Genomic DNA, 20,548 nt, shown 5'->3' on the forward strand with positions numbered 1-20,548 from the left:
CGCCCAAAGCCACTTCCCCGCCTTTCGTGTCTAAAGCTAGAACTAGAATTCACCTTCTCCCTGTTTCTAGCCTGGTGCCTTGACCATGAGACCCAAATGCCTCTGTAATGGAAAAAATGATTGTATTCATTAAAAATGCACTAAGAAGAATCCCTCTATATATATTTTTTTGGGGGGGGGGTGTTATTCTTTCCTTTTTCTATCGTTTTCTTCCTGTCCTATTTAATAATATAAAGCCGCCACCAGAGGTTCTCTCCAGTTCAGGCGAACCAGTAGCGGTGGGAGGCTCCGCCCACTCACCCCGCTGTAATGTGCAGGCACTGTGCGAGTGGAGAAGGCATGCGCAGATGCGGCACGTGTGAGCGAAGCGAGGGAGCAGGCTCACATTTGCGAAACGGTGGGGAAGGTGAGTGAGTCCAACCCCTGGCCCCCACCTCAGTTCCACGCCCAGTGAAACAAGCGAAAGGAATCTATTCTCTTCCTACACTCAAATCCTGTTCACTTTCACCATATTGAGTGTCCAAATGGAGAGTAAAGATATTCTCACCTTATAAATATGCTGTTTATATTCGAACATCCAATGTAGGCACGCCCACTATATAAGAATAACTTTTAGCTAATGAAGAAAAACAGCTTCTGTTTTCAATCATAATACGGTTTGCTAGTACCAGTGGTGGGGTTTTTTTTTTTTCCTGTTGTGGCTTTTTTAAAAACACGGTTTCCAAAATAACAAGAAACTCTAAATAATTGCTGAAGAATCATTTTGTGATATTCACTTAGAAAGCACACCATAGTGGTTTTGATAAGCGGTGCTATATACAGTTAGCATTTTAACCAGATAAGACATCCAAGGATATATACGTATATCACCTGGGTCAGGATGAACTTTGATTTATGGCTGAGTTCAGCGAATCCACAGAGAAAACAGCCTTTTCATAGAGATGGTGGGCTTTTGCTCATGTTTCATTTAACTTAAATACAGTTCTGAAAGAAAGCATCTGAACTTGTAAACGGAATTGCGCTATATTTCTCGGAGAAGCAATTTCAGTGCAGAGCAATTTTTCTCATTGAAAAAGCAGATCCAAGTGTCATCCCAACAAACAAGGATATCAAATTAAAATGCCAAGTTTCATCTTAGAGCCGCAGAAGATAAAGGAATACTTCTAAACAGCCTGCTTGGCCTCTTTGTTAAAACCATGCAGCTTACAGGATGAACACATAAGCTGTTCTTATCTCACATGGCAGGCAGAGGGACCGAGTGCGGTATTATAATGTGGTGCTTTTTAAAAAAGAAATGTTAAGTTGTAATCGTGCCCACTTTTAATACGTGCCTCGCTTCCAAACTGTGTACAGGTAGTTCCTGACTTACAACCACACATTTCTGTTGTTAAGTGAAACATTTGCTGAGTTTTGCCTCGTCTTATGATCTGTCTTGCCATTTTCGTTAAGTGAATCACTGCAGTTGATATGTCAGTGAATCGGGCTTCCCCCTTGACTTCGCTCATCAAAAGGTCGCAAAAGTGGATGACGTGACCTTGGGACACTGCAACCGTCACAAGTACGAAGCAGTGGCCCAAGCGCCTGAATTTTGATCACATGATTATGGGGATCCAAAAGTCATAAGTATGAAAAACTGTCAGTCAGTTTTTTTCAGTGCTGTTGTAACTTTGAACAGACACTAAATGAACTGCTGTAAGTCGAGGACCTACCTTTGTTTGAATGTGTGTGTGTGTGTGTGTGTGTGTGTGTTTGTGTGTATGGGAGGGCAGGTAATTTTGGTAATTTCCCTGAAAGCAAGGCGCTTTCTTTCACAACATCGCAAGACTTTTGTAGATACACAGGGAGTTAACTTTCAAGGACAAACTCAATATATTATTTATTCTATTTGGTCCACACAATTTATGGCTTCCAAAAATGCTGAGACTTGATACGAAAGAGAAAAAGGAAGCGAAGGAAGGGTGCAGCTCAGTTTTTCCTGCCGTTTTATAAAAGAAAAAGGAAAAACCAGCATAACCATGTTTGAAAAGAGACGCTTCCATTTCCCCCCCCAGAATATTGCTTTATTTTTATTGTTTTCTATTTTAAAATGTACAATTTTGACATTTCGAAGTTATAGCACACACAGACACAAAAAATATCTCATTTTATATATAGTGCATAGAGCATAAAAACGTTCCAACCTCCCACAAGTTTGGGCTAAAGCCACTCGCAGACTAAATGCAACCCTACTTTTAATGCCTTATCACTGGTAGTCCCCGACTTACAACCACAAGTGAGCCCAGAATTTCTGTGACCGTCATAAATACGAGTCAGTGGCCAAGCAGCAGAATTTTGATCACGTGACCAGGGGGGTTGCTACAGTGGTCATAAGTGTGAAAAACGATCATGGGTCACTTTTTTCCCCAATGCTGTTGTAATTTGGAACAGTCGCTAAACGAACTGTTGTAAGTTGAGGACTACCTGTACTTTTGACACACTGAAGAAATTTCAGGGATCCTTGGGAATTGGGGCCATCAATGTTGCAGTACATTTACTGACATTTTTGCGCTCTCCACAGCCTCATACAAAATAACATCATTGCTTAATGCAATTTATCCCCTTAAAATAATAAACAAAACGTTAGGAATGAATACGTTGAAGTCTCGAAAGTCTAGATGTTTGTTTAAGTGTTACCAATCGCTTTGAAATCTTTTCACTCTCCAGGAAGTCCCCGCACAAATCTAAAACATTGCTACGAGTCCTTCAATACCAGCCTTCTCAATAAACATCCCACGGACTTTCCACGCCTATCTAGAATTGCAATAGTCCTTTTTTCCTTCATTTGGCTTTCTGCTAACATTCGCTTTCTTTTATCTACTAACTTTCCTTTATACTCTCAGTGGCGTTTCATCTGCTTGATTATTTCTTGGAACACTTGGTGTTTTTTTGTTGGGGGGGGGCTATCTATTATTGATCTTGATTGTTTTTCACAGTGCTGCATTTTGTAATTAAACTGAAGCAAAACAGAACTTCTTGTTAATTTCAGACTTGGATTCAACAAGCAAAAGACACTATTTTCATCAGAGAGAGAGAAAAGAGAAAGAGGGAAAGAGAGGGGGAGAGGGAGAGAAAGCGAGAGTGGAGAGAAAGAGAGGGAAAGAGAGAGGGAAAGAGAAAGAGAGGGAAAAGAAAGAAAGAGGGAGGAGAGAAAAGAGAGGGGGGGGAGAAAAGTGGGTAGGGAGAGAAGGATGACTCTGCATTTAAAATTATTTCCTCTTTTCCCATGAAAACCTAAAATTCATTTTTTTTTTAAAAATAAATCCTCATTTCTTTTCATTCCTGTACTATCGGAAAATCTAGGAGGATGGCTTTATTGTTTTTAAAGATGAAATTATGTGACTGCACTCTTTTTGCAGGAAAACATGCTGGATTTAATCCCACCTGCTAGATTTATTTTCAACTAGTGGGAAAATAACAAGTTGCATCTTGCACCCCTATGTTCATTTGCTCAGAAACCGGTCCTCCTGCTCGTTCCAAGCCGAGGAGGTTGAGAGGCACCCGGCCAGAATACCGACAGCATCTGTTGGAGGGAACCCTCTGTGTGTCCCTGGCAGATGCGCACACACCAAATTCCTTCTCGCTCTGTTTTAAATGGATCCAGTAAAATTGACCCCTCTTCCCTTCCCGCCTACTTGGCGGGAATCAAAACTCCCACCTTACCTGCCATACTGATTATTTACTAGGAGTAAGAAAGGGCTTCGCTTCATTAGCACAAATGGTGCCCCAGAATGAGCCTCAAGGAATGATTTACCAAAGTTGGAGGAAGGGAAAAAATCATTTGGGGTGTGATAAGTTTCGCAGTTGCAATTCACAGTTAAATCTCATGTCCCCCTAAACGCACAAAATGGGATTATGCTCGATTTGCATGCAGGACGCGTCACGAGGCTTCCAGGCCTAGAGGTTTCCTGGGGCTTATTCTGCTTTTTGCAAGCAGACTAGTTTTCCCCAGCCTGTCCGGGTAGCTAGCAGGGAACCACTGCCCTACGACATCTGGAAGGCATCGGATTGGATGAAGAGTGCAACCGAGCATGAACAGAGAGGGAAATACGTAAGTTGTGCTAAATGGAGCTGCAATTCTGCTGGCTTCCTAAATAAGCAGGTTTGAAAATAAGAAATTGCATCCCTGAGGGTTATTTATTTATTTATTTATTATAAACTGGCTAGTCGGGTTCAGCATTGAAATGTGCCTCTTTGTTCTATGGCAGGGTTGGTCAACCTTGAGCACTTTGAGATGGGTGGACCTCAACTCCCAGAAATCCCCAGCCAGAGCATACTGATTTCTTTGCTCTCCACCAAGGGGTAACAGCCCAGCTACTATTGCAATTGCTCCGTCAGTCTGTCTGTCTGTCTGTCTGTCAGTTAGTGACTTTCTTCATTTGATCCTCCTGTGAAGGTTTACTCTAGGTTTTTGTCCAGACACCTAAGGCAAATATATATATATAGGGCTGAAAGATATATATATCAGGGAACTGGAAAGCATCAAATTGGAGAAGAGGCCTATATACATTGCGTTCTGATATTACCTCCAAAGTTATAAAAAACAGTGACTGAAACATTTTTCTCCACCCAATTACTCTGACAAAGCCTCCAGAGGCAATATATATAGTGCAGCATTTCAGTTTTCAGGCCCTCCCAATATCTGAGCATTGGGAAAACAAGCAACTCTAAAAGTTTTTTTTTTTTTATCAAGTAAAGAAACGCGAGGAGAATGTTAAGCATGGAGACACAGACGCCAAATAATTTTGAAGCGATAGATTGCAGCTGTTTCCACCTATTCTGTTTCAATCTTATTATCTCTGACTCAGGAATGTGTTTTCACGCTTGGGAAAAAGCATGGAATACAGTACAAGAATTCCTACTTTTCTCCCCTCTTTTTCCCCAGGGTTTTCGCTTTTTAATAAAAGTATTATTTTTCAGGTCTGCTTTCAATTTTTAAACTGAAATGCAACACGAGTTATGAGAACAATTAGCTCCAGAAACCAATGCTATATCCCTTCCAAAGGAACTCTACTGATGGCCAGAATCAGAAGAAACTATTTTACCCCTGCTAACAACACATCCATTTCGTAAGTACCTATCACAACTGTGTTACACAAAAGCCATTTGTAAACAATGCCAACCCAATGTTCTTTCCACGCAGCACACCAGTTGCTTCATTAGGACGCAATGCCTAATCGTGCACCAATTTCAAATCCCGACAGTTAAGGGGAAAGGAGGATGGGTTGGTCGTTATAGAAATGGCCAATATATATGATTATGAAAACTGAAAAGTTGAGATTGCGTGTTATTTACCTTGTTCTACTGCGCCAAAAGAACCCAATGCTTTCCTTTCTCTTCTCCCCTTTACCCTACGCTTTTTTCCTCTTCCCCCTTTCCTCCTCTTTCCCCCCGTTATTTTCATTGTTCCTTTGCATTTCTGTATTTTATGTTCTGATCAACTCAGAAAAATACTCGAATCAGGACATGAGTGAGCAGGGCGAGGGGGTGACACCGAAGAAAGAAAGACAATAAATTGCACAACACCAGCCTGCAGAATATGACCGTGGGTCTTGGAATGAATCAAAGGTTATCACTTTAAGATGTACACGCCATTAAAAAAACAAAAACACAAGTTATTTTCACCCTTAAAAGATTGTCGGGAGCTACTGGCTGCCTTCATGAAAGCTAAGCAAAGTTAAGAGAAGTCTTTCAACAATTCTTTTCCAAAATATTATGTCTCTCTCTCTCTCTCTCCTCTCTCTCTCTCTCTCTCTCTCTCTCTCTCTCTTCCTCTTCTCTCTCTCCCCCCCTCTCCCTCTCTCCTCCCTCTCTCCCTCTCTCTCTCTCTCTAGACTTACTCTCTGGAGAAAAATATCATGGGAGTAAGGTACCCCTAACACCCCTTGGGGGTGGTGGTGTTCTGTTACAATACAGCCTGCTGTGCCTTGAAATGGCTTCTACTGTACTGCCGCAAAAGGGCTTCTACTGTACAGCGCAGTGGAGTTGCCATGGTAATGGCTTCACAGTACTCCACAAGGGGGCTCCCTCTGGTAAGGGGGAAAATCCAGCATTAGAAATTACATTTGGTCCTCCCTATAAATAAATATCCAGACAATGCCGGGTTATCGGCTAGTAGGAATATAACCATTGCTTCTTCCTCTAGCAGTGGAATTCCATTGAACAATGATTGTTTCTCCAGAGACTTGAAGAGAGACAAGATTCCCAGCCCAGTTCTCGGATATGTGTTTAGTTGGAAATCTAGGGAACTGAACCCCACAACTCTTGGAAGCACAAACAGAGGCTTTTCCCAATTAATAATAATACTGGTGGCAATTTCGTGCTGGAATTTAATCCAGGGCCTGTTTAAATCCTTCACATACCCCACATTGTCCTCAGGTAGAAGACACTTCTTCTCCCTTGGATAAAAATAATTTGGCAGAAAGTGTTCCTCCCCTTAAAAAAATGTGCCTGGCATTTTCCCAACGGGTTGTAGAAACTTTAGCGAAGTCTTGGAAACCTGAGAAATAGTTCAACCCGAATTGCAAACCCTGAGAATATAATACGATGGTGGGAAAACACAGTGTGTCATTTGGAGATGGCTCCTATCCACAGGATGTTACTGATATAAGATACCTGCTTTTTTTTAAAAAGGTAACTTAACTTCAAGAAAGGCTCTCGCTGCAGGTAAGTCCTAGTGAGGTTAACAGACATGGTGGTCATTCCACTTAGAGGTCCGCAGTGGCCTTCGGACCTCATTTTGAGAAGGATGGTTGTGTCTTATCACTGCATTAGAAACACCATGCTTAAATGGAGGTTCTCCGTTGAGATCTAGGAATCAAAAATTGGAAAGGCCTGAATCCTAGATGGATGGGAAACAGTCTCTTTCAAATATTAAGGACCACTCGAGTGAGTAAAGATGAGCGGGAACTTAGTTAGATTAATAAGAGTTGGAAGGGACCTTGTAGATCATCTAGTCCAACCCCCCGCCCAGGCAGGAGACCCTACACCATTTCTGACAGATGGCAGTTCAGTCTCTTCTTGACAGCCTCCAGTCATGAAGCTCCCATAACTTCTGAAGACAACTTCTGTTCCATGGGTTTGATTGTTCTGACTGTCAGGAAATTCCTCCTCATTTCCAGGTTGAATCTCTCCTTGCTCATTTCCCTCCATTATTTCTTGCCCGGCCTTCGGATGCTTTGGAGAATAGCTGGACCCCTTCCTCCCCTCTGTGGAAGAAGCCCTTCAAATATTGGAAGACGGCTGTCATGTCTCCCCTGGTCCTTCTCTTCCCTAGACCAGCCATGCCCAGTTCCTGCAACCGTTCATCATATGTTTTAGCCTCCAATTCCCTCATCCTCTCTGCACTCTTTCTAGAGTCTCAACATCTTTTATGGTGTGGTGACCCAAACTGGATGCAGGATTCTAGGTCTGGTCTTATTTTCTTGAGGACTTTTTCCCCCTCATGGTTTAGAACATCCTTAGAAATCTGATGGAGTCACAGGCACAAGAGGAGACTGTTCTTAGGAACAAACAATTGCTAAACCCGCTAGAAACCAGGGTGTTGGTGTCCCCAAGGATGCTTCTAGCCTCAAATTGCTGAGAACACTGACTTCCTCTGGGAATGTCTCCCTGTAGAGAAATTCATTCTGCAATGAACGAAGGCTTCACGGGGGCTCTGAAATCTCTCGGCAAACAAAGACGTTACTCAGGCGTTTTGGGGGGAAAGGCAGATCTACCTGAGAAAGGAAGATTTTGAAAAAACAGGGAAGCCCTACCAAACTAATTTAGCCCATCCAACAGTTTTTGCCTCCACCTTGCACGGAATATGCCATAGCTGGGTGCCCGGTTTCAACCAAAACACCCTTCCCCCTGAACGTTGAACAAAAGAACATTATAATCTTTGTGCAAAAAAAATTATAACCCCCTATAACAGCTCTGTGCATACTTTGTAAGACGCCTGGCTTCCATGGGGCAATTCTGCTTTGCAAAAAAGCTGTGTTTTGGGGTGTGTTTTTTTTTAAAGCGGGTGCTCCAGGATGGCAAATTTTAAACAATACAGTTGCAAGAGTTGTAGTGTCTGCAATTGAAGGATATTCTGTGAGGCTCATGGGGGTTTTCTTTTCCTTTTTGTTGCAGTAACGAGGGGGGCAACTTCTGAAATGAACTCAAGGCTTTAGATGGCTCATAGAAACTGGGAAAGTCAAATATTCACTTCACTCCAAAGTAATTTACCAGTTGAACAGGATGTTTTGGCCCAGTGTCATAAAGTAAATTTGGCTGCTGCCGCCAGACTGAACTGATGCAAAAAATACCTTGAAGGGAGAGAGATAAGAAAAGTGTCACTCTACCTTTAAAAAAAAACAACATTGAGCATAACTCGATAACAGTGCATATACTTCAAAATGCATAAACATGAAGTCAGCTTTCATCCAAAGCATTAGATCAAAAATAGAGGCAGTTCTCTACTTACCATTGAGCCCAGAATTTTCTCTGCTAAAGTCAGACATTTGTTAAGTGAGTCTCGCCCCATTTTATGCCCCAGTTGTTAAGCGAATCACTGCAGTTGTTATGTGCTGTGGCCCGCCGGCAGCCAGCAGAGCTGGCAGCAAAGTCGGACAGGGAGGAGGTTGGGGATAAGAGATCCTAAACGTGGAAGCTTCTACAAGAAGCCCTGGTTGATGCTTATGTGCAGTTAGCATGTCTGCAGTTTTGTTTTCGGTTAACCTAAATATTTGCACATAACTCCCCATTTGAAACATTTGGCAGCATGGAGGCTTCTTCATTTCAGCTTGTTCGATATGTTAATCATCATCTGACGGTGTCTTCGCCATTCTGCTTATGGTTTCCCCCCACTTTATGGAAGGACATTGCCTAAGTTAAAAACAGTTACGAATATTTGAAAACCTGAGATATGATTTTCAGTTAATTGGTACTGATTTTTCAGTGTTTGTCTTCCTTTTAGGAAGCTCAGAGCATTGAACACAAGACGAAAATAGCAATAGCAATAGCACTCATATACCGCTTCCCAGTGCTTTTACAGCCCTTTCTAAGGGTTTACAGAGTCAGCCTCTTGTCCCCAACCATCTGGGTCCTCACTTGACCCACCTCGCAAGGACCGAAGACTGAGTCAATCTTGAGGGGAAATTCAGTCTTTGAACAAGATTTTCACTATCCTGTTTCCCTGAAAATAAGACCTCCCCGTTTAATAAGCCCAATGAGGCTTTTGAGTGCATGCGCTAAAATTAGCCCTCCCCGAAAATGTTGCAACACAGCAGCAGCCATGAGGTGACCACCCTCACTGCCTCCCACATCTCAAAAATAATAAGACCTCCCAGAAAATAAGGCCAAGCACTTATTTCAGGAGTCAAAAGAAAATAAGACCCTGTCTTATTTTGGGGGAAACACAGTAGGTTCTTCAACAAGAAGATATCTTGTCTCTCTTCCAGGAGCACAGCTAAAAACACCAGAGCCCTCTTTTGGAGCAAGGTGTGGATGACTTCCCTCCCACCCATCCAACATCTGCATAAACTACAATGTGGGGGAAATCTAGTCTTCTACCAAGGTTCTCAGAAGGTTCTTCTTCAACAAGGTGGCGCAGTGGTTAAATGCAGCACTGCAGGCTACTGCTAGATCAGCAGGTCAGCGGTTCAAATCTCACCAGCTCAGGGTTGACTCAGCCTTCCATCCTTCCGAGGTGGGTAAAATGAGGACCCAGATTGTTGGGGGCAATATGCTGACTCTCTGTAAACCGCTTAGAGAGGCCTGAAAGGCCTATGAAGCGGTATATAAGTCTACTGCTATTGTCTCTCTTCCAGGAGCACAGCTAAAAACACCAGAGCCCTCTTCTGGAGCAAGGTGTGGATGAATTCCCTCCCACCTCCGCCTCCCAACCTCTGCACCACGTACCTTATCGTTCCTTTCGCAGAGAAATTTCAACTTCTGAGCTTTCTTGTGCATAAAGACCCCTTCCAGGCACCCTGTTTCCACCGCACGCAGTTCAATTGCTTTCTCGCCCCAGCCCATCACCTGATTGGATTGAAGATAGGCTTTTAGGAGGAAAAAGGGAAGGAAGGAAGGAAGAAACCGTTAATGGAGCTTTTTCTTAAAAGGAAAAAAGAAAAACCACAGAGAGAAGTGGCAGAGGAAGGACAAATGGCTCTCTTCACGGGAAGCTCTTGGCAATAGCAATTCTACCCCCCCAACCGCTCTTTCCGGTATTCAGGCGCCGTCTGATAACAAAAAGAATTACAATCTTGTGCAACTTTGGCTTTAGCGAGGAGGACAGGACTGTCTTATATACACTGTACATATGGGGCCACATTGGGGGTCCTTTTCAAATTCTGCTTCCAAGCCTTTCATGGGTCGGGTGGGGGAATGTAACCTAGATAGATACTTAACTAGGTAGAGAGCTAATGTTCTTAACATGGAATAAAGAAGGGAGGGGTGTGTGTGTGTGTGTTTGTTTGTTTGTTTGTTTGTTTGTTTCCTGGCTATAATATTAACCAGCCAAATACCTTGGCTCTCCTGTGTACCTCGAATTCGACGTTTTAATGCTTTCTATGTTTTTTAACGCTTGCACCTACTTTTCTTATTGTTTCTTGTTTTAAAATGTTTTTAATTTTTTTTAAAAAAGGTAGATCTTTTTTTTTTTAATTGTAGAGGTTTAAATTGTAGAGTTTTTAATTGTAGATGTTCCAGATTGGAAGCCGCCCAGAGTCATTTACTGAGATGGGTAGTTACCGAAATCAAATAAACAACCGACCAACTAACCAAACCCACCCACCCACCCACTCATCAACTCAACTCATCAACTCAACTCACCAACCAACCAACCAAACCGCACAGGGAAAACTTTCCCGCCGACCCAAGAAGAGAAAGGCTTTCATAAATAACTTGTTAGATAACACTTCCAGATGTTGACGGGCATCTGGGACTGTTTGTTCCCGCCCAGGCAAGCCTGCGCTTGCCCCTTCTATTGTTCGATCACCAGGCTGCAATCCCAGAGCTGCATCTTCCTATAAATAGATGACGGCATCTGTGGCTCGGGCCTTCCGATCTCCGTGATGTAGCTGGCAGAGGGGGGGGGAGGGGGGGATGAAGCCTATGGTGCCTTTCCCTACCTAGCTGGTTTTTTTCCTTGCTAGTTCCTAAATCAGGATGTTGTTTTCTGATGGATCGTCTGTCTGGTGTCAATCCCTGATTATCTGGGTTTTGACTGCTGGAGTGGATGTGCTCTGATTTAAACAAGAAACAAACCCCACTTCCTTCTAGCACTGCTGACGTTACCAAGACAGGTAATGAAATGTCTTCCTTGGTAGTTCCTAGGTCAGGGTATGGATTTCTGTTGGATTGTTTGTCTGGTGTTAATCCCTGCTTATCTGGGGGTTGGCTGCTGGATAGCATGCATTCTGGTCTTAAAACACCACCCTCACTAGCCCTGATTACGTTACCTAGTCAGACAATGCAATGTCTCCAAAAAAACCACCAAGCTCAGAGACCACCAAGGCTTCCACAATTCAATCCTGAGCTACAGAAATTAACTTCAATTAGAAAAATTGGTGCAGCCATGCCCCTAATTCCACGGGTAATCTAAATCCAGATCAAGGTATTGTTTTCTGCTTGATTGTTTGTCTGGTGTCAATCCCTGCTTAACTGGGGGTTGGCTGTTGGAGTGGATACGTTCTGGTTTTAAACAGAGAGCAAACCCCACCCTCACTAGCCCTGAAGAGGTTACCTAGTCAGGTAATGAAATGTCTGCAAGGCAACTACCAAGCTCAGAGACCCCCAAGGCCTCTACAGTTCAACCCTGAGCTACAGAGATTATCTTCCATTGGAAGAATTGGTGTAGCCTTCCTCCTAATTCCATGGGTTATCGAGGTTTCTTGGGGAAACCATAAAAATATACCCCCACATCCCTAAATTTCATAGAAGGCTCACATTATAAAACTCATGGTGCAAGGTAAAAGGTAAAGGTTCCCTTTGTACATGCATGCCGGTCGTTCCCAACTCTAGGGGGCAGTGCTCATCTCTGTTTCAAAGCCAAAGAGCCAGCGCTGTCTGAAGACGTCTCCGTGGTCATGTGGCCGGCATGACTAAACACCGAAGGCTCACGGAACGCTGTTACCTTCCCACCAAAGGTGGTTCCTATTTCTCTACTTGCATTTTTGACCTGCTTTCAAACTGCTAGGTTGGCAGAAGCTGGGACAAGTCACGGGAGCTCACTCCGTTACACGGCGCTAGGGATTCAAACGGCCGAACTGACTGAAGCAAAAAAAAAAATCCATTTCTAATGATATTCCTGCCGTCTGGTTTTGAAAATATCAGCTCCTTGTCCGGAGAAACGCCACATTTCAGCTCTGTATCTTTTGAAGAGTCAACAACTTAAGTAGGTAGCTTCACCACTTTAATTTCCCTTGGGAGTTAACTTTCCTTGTTCCAATTACTGGAACGACTCTACCATTCTAGCCTGCCTTAAATTCTTAAAGAGCTCCCTATGTTTCATTTCTCAAACTATATTGATCATTTTATTCCTCCCTTCTCTCCACCAGTTAAAATTTTGCAAATTGCTTTATTGGTAGCATTCATGATGCAGCAGCTGGTCAAAATAAGTCAGATTTTTGGGGGTGGGTGGGGGGGGTGTCAAATTATTCTCCAAAGCACCAGAGGCAAGACAAGAAACAATGGATGGAACCTAATCAAGGAGAGAAGCAACTTGGAATTAAGGAGAAACTTCCTAACAGTGAGAACAATTAACCAGTGGAACCCCTTGCCACCAGAAAGCGTGGGTCATTCATCACTGGAGGCTTTTAAAGAAGATGTTGGATAACCCTTTGTCTGAAGTGGTGTAGGGCTTCCTGCCTAGGCAGGGGGTTGGACTAGAAGACCTCCAAGGTCCCTTCCAACTCTTGTTATTCTATACCTTTGACTGGATATCTAGTCGTACTTGAGAAAACAACAACGGAGGCCCCCTTGAACCGTAAGCAATGTTTAGAGAAAAACACAGGCGACACTTTTTTCATCCCTGCCTTTGTTCTTTCTCTAAAAATGTCTTTTTTTCTTTCCGCTCAACATTTATTACAGTTCATCGATCCTGGGTTTCTCCCCCTGCACAAACCCATCTCTGTGGCTTCCATCCTGGCTCTTCCTTCCCAACCTCAGAACCTGCTTTCTGAAGCAGCTTGGAGCCGATGCTCTACGTTAATAGGGAAAATAAGAAATGTTCTGCCTTATCAGCTGCACGTAGCACCAAAATATACAAATCTGCAGCATTCCAGGTTCCTTCTGGTGTTAGCCTGCTTCCTCCAGGATATATTTTTAAAATTTCCAGACATGTTCAATACCGAAAGCTAGAAGGACTTTTCCCTTCTGCAACCCACTTGCTAATAATATTTTTATCTCGGAGGGCTTCGCACCTTCCAGCTAATGCTAGGTGGGTCAGATGTGAGAACTTGACATTGTACAGACAGTGTTAAACAGGGATGAACCAGGGAGGACAATTGCCTTGACATGTGTCAATTATTTCATGCCGTTCTGATTCTTAATTTTTTAAAAAAATAATTGGGAAGGTAAAGTATTGTGACAATGGCAACACGAAAGAGGAAGCAACTCAGGGCTGGGCTTCAAAAATTTCAGCAATGGGTTCTCTGACCAGTTGCTGGGTGGGCGTGGCCATGGTGGGTGTGGCCTAGTCGGCCTCCTGCACCATGTGTGTGTGGGGGGGGCATTTTGCCCCGGGCTCCGGAGGTTTTCCTTGACCCTCTGGGAGGGCAAAAACGGCCTTCCCGGGCTCCAGAGGCCCATTTCTGCCCTTCTTGAACTTCTGGTGGGCCCGTTTTCCGACCTCCCCGAGCTTCAGCGCATGCCCTGCATTTACCTGCATCTCAAATGGGCTGCATGGGGGCTCCTGGGAGGGGCGGGGTGGGCAGGGCCAGCCAGGAGTGGGATTTTGGGGTTCTCCGAACTGCACAGAATCTTAGCCAGAGGTTCTCCCGAACCAGGGGTGAAATCCAGCAAGCTCCGGAAAACCGACAGCGGAACTTTTGAGTAGTTTGGAGAACCGGCCAATGCCGCCTCTGGCTGGCCCCAGAGTGGGGGGGGGGGGGAGGGAATGGGGATTTTGCAGTATCCTCCCCCTGCCACGCCCACCAAGCCACGCCCACAGAACCGGTAGTAAAAAAATGTGGATTTCACCACTGTCCTGAATCCCTGTGAACCCCCAGCAGCCCCCCCCCTGAATTACCTTGCCTTGCTCTACGAAGTAACAAGAGAAGAAAATGCTTATAGCTCCAGGGCTGAACTACGGGGTCCTTCCTCTCCGAGCTTGGTTGTTTTCTTGCAGACGTTTCAATTACCTACTAGCTAACATCATCAGTGCTAGTGAGTGGGATGTGTGCTCCCTATTTATATACAGTGCCGTGTCCTGCCAGTGTTTGTGGGAGTGTGTTTTCTTCTTCTTTAGTTCTGTGATTAGGGTATTGTTTTCTGCTTGACTGTTTGTCTGGCCTTAATCCCTGCTTATCTGGATGTTGGCTGCTGGAGAGGGCCTTTTCTGGTCTTAAACAAAGAGCCAAACCCACTCCTTCTACTAATGAAATTTTCATTGTCCTTCAATTCTTTTTCTTCCTCCTCCCCTTCTCTTCCTCTTCACAGTCCTTTACAATTTATATTGTTTTATTTGTTTCCTAGTATAATCTGATTGCTTATTAGTAACCCATGACTATCACTAAGTGTTGTATCTTATGGTTCTTGATGAATGTATTCTATTTTATTTATCTTTATGTACACTGAGAGCATCTGCAGCAAAGTCCAATTCCTTGTGTGTCCAATCACACTTGGCCAATAAGGAATTCCGTTCCATTCCATTCCATTCCATTCTATTTCTGTTCTATTCTACATACAGGCAGTTCTGGTTCTTGTGGATCTTGGACTCCCAGTCCATTCATACGTACCTACTGATGTGGGCATTTCCCCCCACTGCAAAATGTTTTCTTTGGAGAAGTGCCCATAGATGTCAAGATAGACTCCTTCATCTTCATAAGCCAGTAGAAGTTCCATCCCGCTGGTGTTCCGGAGAATGATAATAGCATGCGGATGAATATTTCCCTGGATCTGGAATAACATTTGATGAAGATTTACATCACGGAACAAGTTACAGCTTAAGTAACTGCAGTCCATCAATTTAGGTATCCTGACACTGCATTAAAAATCAACCAGCTTGGAGATCTGAGAAGCGAGAGAGATTTATGTCTTTGAAAAAGTCGGTGTACTTTCTTCCGTCTTCAGCGCCGATACAAAGGAAAAGACATTTCTTTCTTTCTTTTTTAATATCAAGTTTGAGCTGCTACCTGAAAAAAGGGTGTTTCTTTTATCCCTCTTTAAATATCAAAGATCGTCTCAAAGCTTCTATTCAGTATTTGCCTTTGAATTCGGCGAGTATCATGTTGTGAAAATAAATAAAAACCCAGGGTAATTTGGATGCAGTAGGACGTGCAATATAGCATTGTAAAAATGATTGTAAAGGGCACTTTAGCATAGAAATTATCCTGTTAAAAATTCTTACGAACATTACAGAATTATAGAAAACGGTCTAAAAATAAACGACGATAAAGCAATAGATTGCATAAAAAAGAAGAAGCCGACCGAGATTATTCTAATGATAAAGTTTTTGTTTTTCAGTTCGGTTCTCAATCATTTCCTAACACGGCATACATAACTTATAAGTTATGAGGTAGAGAGGGCATCGTGTTCTATAACTTTGCATTAATTCACCAGAAACTACTAAAACTTCAGTTCTTTCTGAAAATGCGGTGGGGGAAAAAAATAGAATCACAAAATTGGTGTACGAGATAGTTCGAAAGGTGATTCGGCTAAATTGCAATAGTGAAGAGTTTTGTGGGCATTTTATTTCCCAATATACGAGGGAAGCGATATAAGCAAGAAATTAATCCATTGTGTGTTTTTAAAAAAAATACACTACATGACTTCTATTTCAACAGATCTGTAAGCAGAGCAACAATACCAGGAAAGCAATTTTCATTACTAGAATTTATTCCAGCAATGTTGTAGGCCTAAACCCAATCTTGACAGAAGGAGAGAGGCCACTTCATTTTATTATACGTATATTTTTACTTCGTCCTTACTTTTTACCTCTTCAATGTGTGTCTCTGGAATTGCCTGTTTTTTCTACATTTTGCCTCAACAAACCTGATGGCCACACTCAAGACTGCATGGCAGAAAGTTTTGTGACACACAGAAAAAAATTGTGCCTCAGTCTGGAGGTTTTTTTTAGACGTCTGATAGACTTAGGAAAATCAAGGGAGAATGGTGTGTGAGAGAAACATTATTATCCAAAGAGAGAACATTGACACTTGCTCCTCCCTAGAAGGACAGAAGGACATCGCCCATGGGATGTCCACCAGAGTGATCTGAGAATTGGGAGTGACATTGTCCCAACATGATTGCCAACGTCCAATAATTGAAACGGAAGGAGGGGGAGGAGGAGGAGGAGGAGGAACTGGGTATGTCTAGTTTAATGGAAAGAAGGACTAGGGAAGACATGATAGCAGTCTTCCAATATCCCAGGGAAAGAAGAGGGAGTCAAGCTGTTCAAAGCATCTGAAGGCAGGGAGAAGAAGCAATGGATGGAAGCTAATGAAGGAGAGAAGCAACCGAGAACTAAGGGAAAATTTCCTGACAGTGAGAACAATTAATCAGTGGAACGACTTGCCTCCAGAAGTTGTGAATGCTGCAACAGTGGAAGTTTTAGCAGTTATAGCAATAGCAGTTAGACTTATATACCGCTTCATAGGGCTTTCAGCCCTCTCTAAGCGGTTTACAGAGTCAGCATATCTCCCCCAACAACAAGCCGGGTCCTCATTTTACCCACCTCGGAAGGATGGAAGGCTGAGTCAACCCTGAGCCGGTGAGATTTGAACAGCCGAACTTCAGAACTGCAGTCAGCTGAAGTAGCCTGCAGTGCTGCATTTAACAACTGCGCCACCTCGGCTCTTTTGAAGATGATGTTTGAACAAATAACCATTTGTCTGAAGTGGTATAGGGTTTCCTGGCTAAGCATGGGGTTGGACTAGAAGACCTCCAAGGTCCCTTCAAACTCTGTTATTCTATTCTATTCTATAGAAGAGGAGGAGGAGGAGGAGGAGGAGGAAGAAGAAGAAGAAGAAGAAGAAGAAGAAGAAGAAGAAGAAGAAGAAGAAGAAGAAGAAGAAGAAGAAGAAGAAGAAGAAGAAGAAGAAGAAGAAGAAGAAGAAGACAACATTAGGGGAGGTGATCAAATCAGATGCTAAGGAGGGTCCGCGGCCTCTTTTCATCTTTCAAATCAACATCTGGGAAGAAGGCCATTAGATTGGGGTTAAACCTCCTCTCCCCATAGGTTCCTTTAAATAAAACCTCACCAGGTGGGAGATTCCTTGTGGGGACCTGATCTTCTCCTTTCACCTACAGCAAGTAGCTCCTTTGAGAAGAGCTGGAATTTAAATCAGGATAATGGCCATTCTTTTCCCCCAACATCACACTGTCCTCGGATCTGGTTTGATGCAGAGAGAAAAATCCCTATTTAATTTGGCCTAAGCCCCAGTGGTTCCCCGGTTGAGTTCCAGCTACGTTCCAGCTTTACACCCCCCCCACCCCCTCTAAATAAATACACACATTGCTTGAAGGTCATCTGGAGGCTTATATATAAGACGCGTTAAAACCCACAGATAAAAACACACGCAGGAGAAACAAGAAGTGCTTAAAAACACCAAAACAAAACCCTCCTTGGCACACCTTCCATCCAGATGCAGAGGAACCTTTCGGAGTTCATGCTATAAAATTTTCAGAGCGCTTTAAGCCATTTAGAATATATAACGTCTCAAATCCTAGCAGCCTTCTCAAGAGAGAGAGAAAGAGAAAGAGAGAGAAAGGATTTTCAGCAGCATCCATAAAGTGAATGCTTCACTGTTATAAAAAAAAACCCAGAAGGTAAAATTAATTCTGCAGACAATCCCACCTCTACAATACCAGAGACGCAAGCTGCTCAAAATCTAATTAAGTTGGAATGGATGGCTACTATTTGTGTGTATATATATACACACACAATGAACAAGCCCAGGACTGCAAGGCACCCAGGCTATTAAAGGCCTTCATGCAATTCTTAAGCTTAGAATAACTTTATTGTCACTTTAAATGTACACGAATCGGCATACATTAGAATGAAATTTCATTGCATGCAGCTCTCAAAGGGTCACCACCTCCAATGTACACTACATAAAGTTAAGAAAAAAAATTATGCCATAGCCACATATATTATAGGACACAGAGAAACAACACAGTCTAGTTCGGATGTGTACACGTACATGGCGAGAGAAACGAATCTTGTGAGTGTGCCAGACGGATGGCACAGGGAACAAAACTCTTAACAGAATCTGGCAGTCCTGCTAGAAATACTTTGAAACCTCCTCCCAGAGGGAACCAACAAAAACAGACCACGAAGGGGTGGTGTGGGGTCTCTAACAATGCTTCGAGTCTAAGCACAGAATGCTTATAAGCAGCATCCTGAATGACGGGAAGCGAGCTTCCTATAATCTTCTCTACTGTCCTCACCACTCTTTGTAGGAGCTTTCTATCTGAGGCCCTGCCAAACCAAACAGGGATGCGGTTTCTTAAAATGCCTCTAAGTGAATCTTGCAAAATAAGGAAAAGCTCAAGACACTCCAGTTGCTGGACGTACTTGCCCACTCATGTAGTCTGGGATCACTGCCGCAACTATCCGCAACACCAAAATAGGGATCCAGAGCCGGAAAGCTATTTTAATACGCTGCCTCGGGTTGAGCTGCATGAGCAATCGAAGCAGAGGAGCCGAAAGTGAGAAGACAGAGAGAGAGGGATGGAGGGAGAGAGGGAGAGACAGAGACACACAGAGAGAGAGACAGACGGGTTCAGAGTCACCGTATTCAGTCCGTTGGTTTTCAAAGTTGCCGGCTCCAAATGGAGAATTTCAGAAGACAATTATTCACTTCTCCCATCCTGACAGCTACAGCTACAGCTCAGGAGGAGGAGGAGGAAGAGGACAGTGATCTTCTTCAATTTCTACCCTCTTGAGGGAAGGTGTATTTTTAGCGCGTTCCATCCTAACAGTGACAAGCGAGCAGCAATCGGAGCCAGGCGTCTCCTAGGGGAGACCCCCTATTGAGGGCAACCGATGAGGAAAGATTGCTCCTCGTACAGATAATTGAATGGGGAGTTTGCTGCCGAAGCCCATCGTTCCTTTAGAAACATCATCCCCTTTTCATTGGCTGGTGGACTTTTTATTCAGGACATCCGTTGGCCTCTTTTATCTTCGCCTCCTGTCCTAAAACTGACTTATTTCGTGTGGGCTTAAGGGAAGGGTTTGAAAGGAACCTAGAACTATGCGGTGTAAGCAGTCCTCGGACTCACAAACAATAGCAGTAATAGCAATAGCAGTAGATTTATATACCGCTTCATAGGCCTTTCAGGCCTCTCTAAGCGGTTTACAGAGAGTCAGCATATTGCCCCCAACAATCTGGGTCCTCAAACACAATTGAGGCCAACGGTTCTGTTTCCAAAGAGGTCAGGAGAAACATTCCAGATCAACCAATCTCAACCTGACACCCTCCAGATGTGTTGATGTCCCCGCAAACACCAAGGTCCCTGGAGAATTCTGGGAATTGAAGTCCACACATCAGGAGGATACATGAGTGGGGGAAATCGTCCTAGGTAATAGCAGTAGCCATAGCAACAGCCCTTAGACTTGTGTACCGCTTCCCAGTGCTTTACCGCCCTCTCTAAGGGGATTACAGAGCCAGCCTTTTGCCCCCAACAATCTGGGTCCTTATTTGACCCACCTCGGAAGGACGGAAGGCTGAGTCAACCTTGAGTCGGTCAGGATCGAACTGCTGGTAATGGGCAGAGTTAGTGTGCAATACTGCATTCTAAAGGAAGGAAGGAAGGAAGGAAGGAAGGAAGGAAGGAAGGAAGGAAGGAAGGAAGGAAGGAAGGGAGGGTAGCCAAAGAGACTTATATCCCGCTTCCCAGTCCTTTCTAATGGGTTTGCAGAACCAGCCTTCTGCCCCCAACAATCTGGGTCCTCATTTTAGCCACCTGGGAAGGATGGAAGGCTGAGTCAACCTTGAACCTGGTGAGATTCGAACTGCCAAATTGTAGGCAGTCAGCAGAAATAGTCTGCAGTACTGCACTCTAACTACTGTGGCACCACTGAACATCATCATCACCGTCTTCGACCAATCCAGCTGGATAGTTAAGAGGCAAAGTGCTCTTAACCACCATCTCGTAGAGTCTATATCCGTGATGGCGAACCTACGGCATGCTTGCCACAGGCGGCACATGGAGCAATCTCTGTGGGCATGTGAGCTGTCACCCCAGCTCAGCTTCATGTGCATGTGCGAGTGCCTCCCGCTGGCCAGCTGATTTTTGGGTCTCTGCTGCAAATGCATGCGAGAGACGTGCGTGCATGCGTGAGGGCTGCGCCCCCCGCGCCACGTTTTGGGTTTTA

The 20,548-nt window shown here is 43.8% G+C and overlaps 1 protein-coding gene across 1 annotated transcript in view; it reads right to left on the bottom strand.

Annotated features, from left to right (window-relative positions):
• Nucleotides 1-7,204: 7,204 nt before the first annotated feature.
• NRK (Nik related kinase) overlaps nucleotides 7,205-20,548 on the bottom strand; it is a 70,264-nt gene continuing 56,920 nt past the window's right edge. Inside the window, exons 28-30 of the mRNA XM_087728339.1 lie at nucleotides 14,967-15,126; nucleotides 9,925-10,064; nucleotides 7,205-8,330 (exon numbers count right to left, since the gene is read on the bottom strand). Coding sequence (XP_087584465.1) covers nucleotides 8,247-8,330; nucleotides 9,925-10,064; nucleotides 14,967-15,126 — 384 coding nt within the window. The 3' untranslated portion in view covers nucleotides 7,205-8,246. The remainder of the gene's footprint in view (nucleotides 8,331-9,924; nucleotides 10,065-14,966; nucleotides 15,127-20,548) is intronic.

The sequence above is a fragment of the Thamnophis sirtalis genome, unplaced genomic scaffold (genome assembly GCF_051295495.1).
Source record: "Thamnophis sirtalis isolate CommonGarterSnake01/CBP01778 unplaced genomic scaffold, rThaSir2_p1.2 scaffold_13, whole genome shotgun sequence".
NCBI classification, from domain to species: domain Eukaryota; kingdom Metazoa; phylum Chordata; class Lepidosauria; order Squamata; family Natricidae; genus Thamnophis; species Thamnophis sirtalis.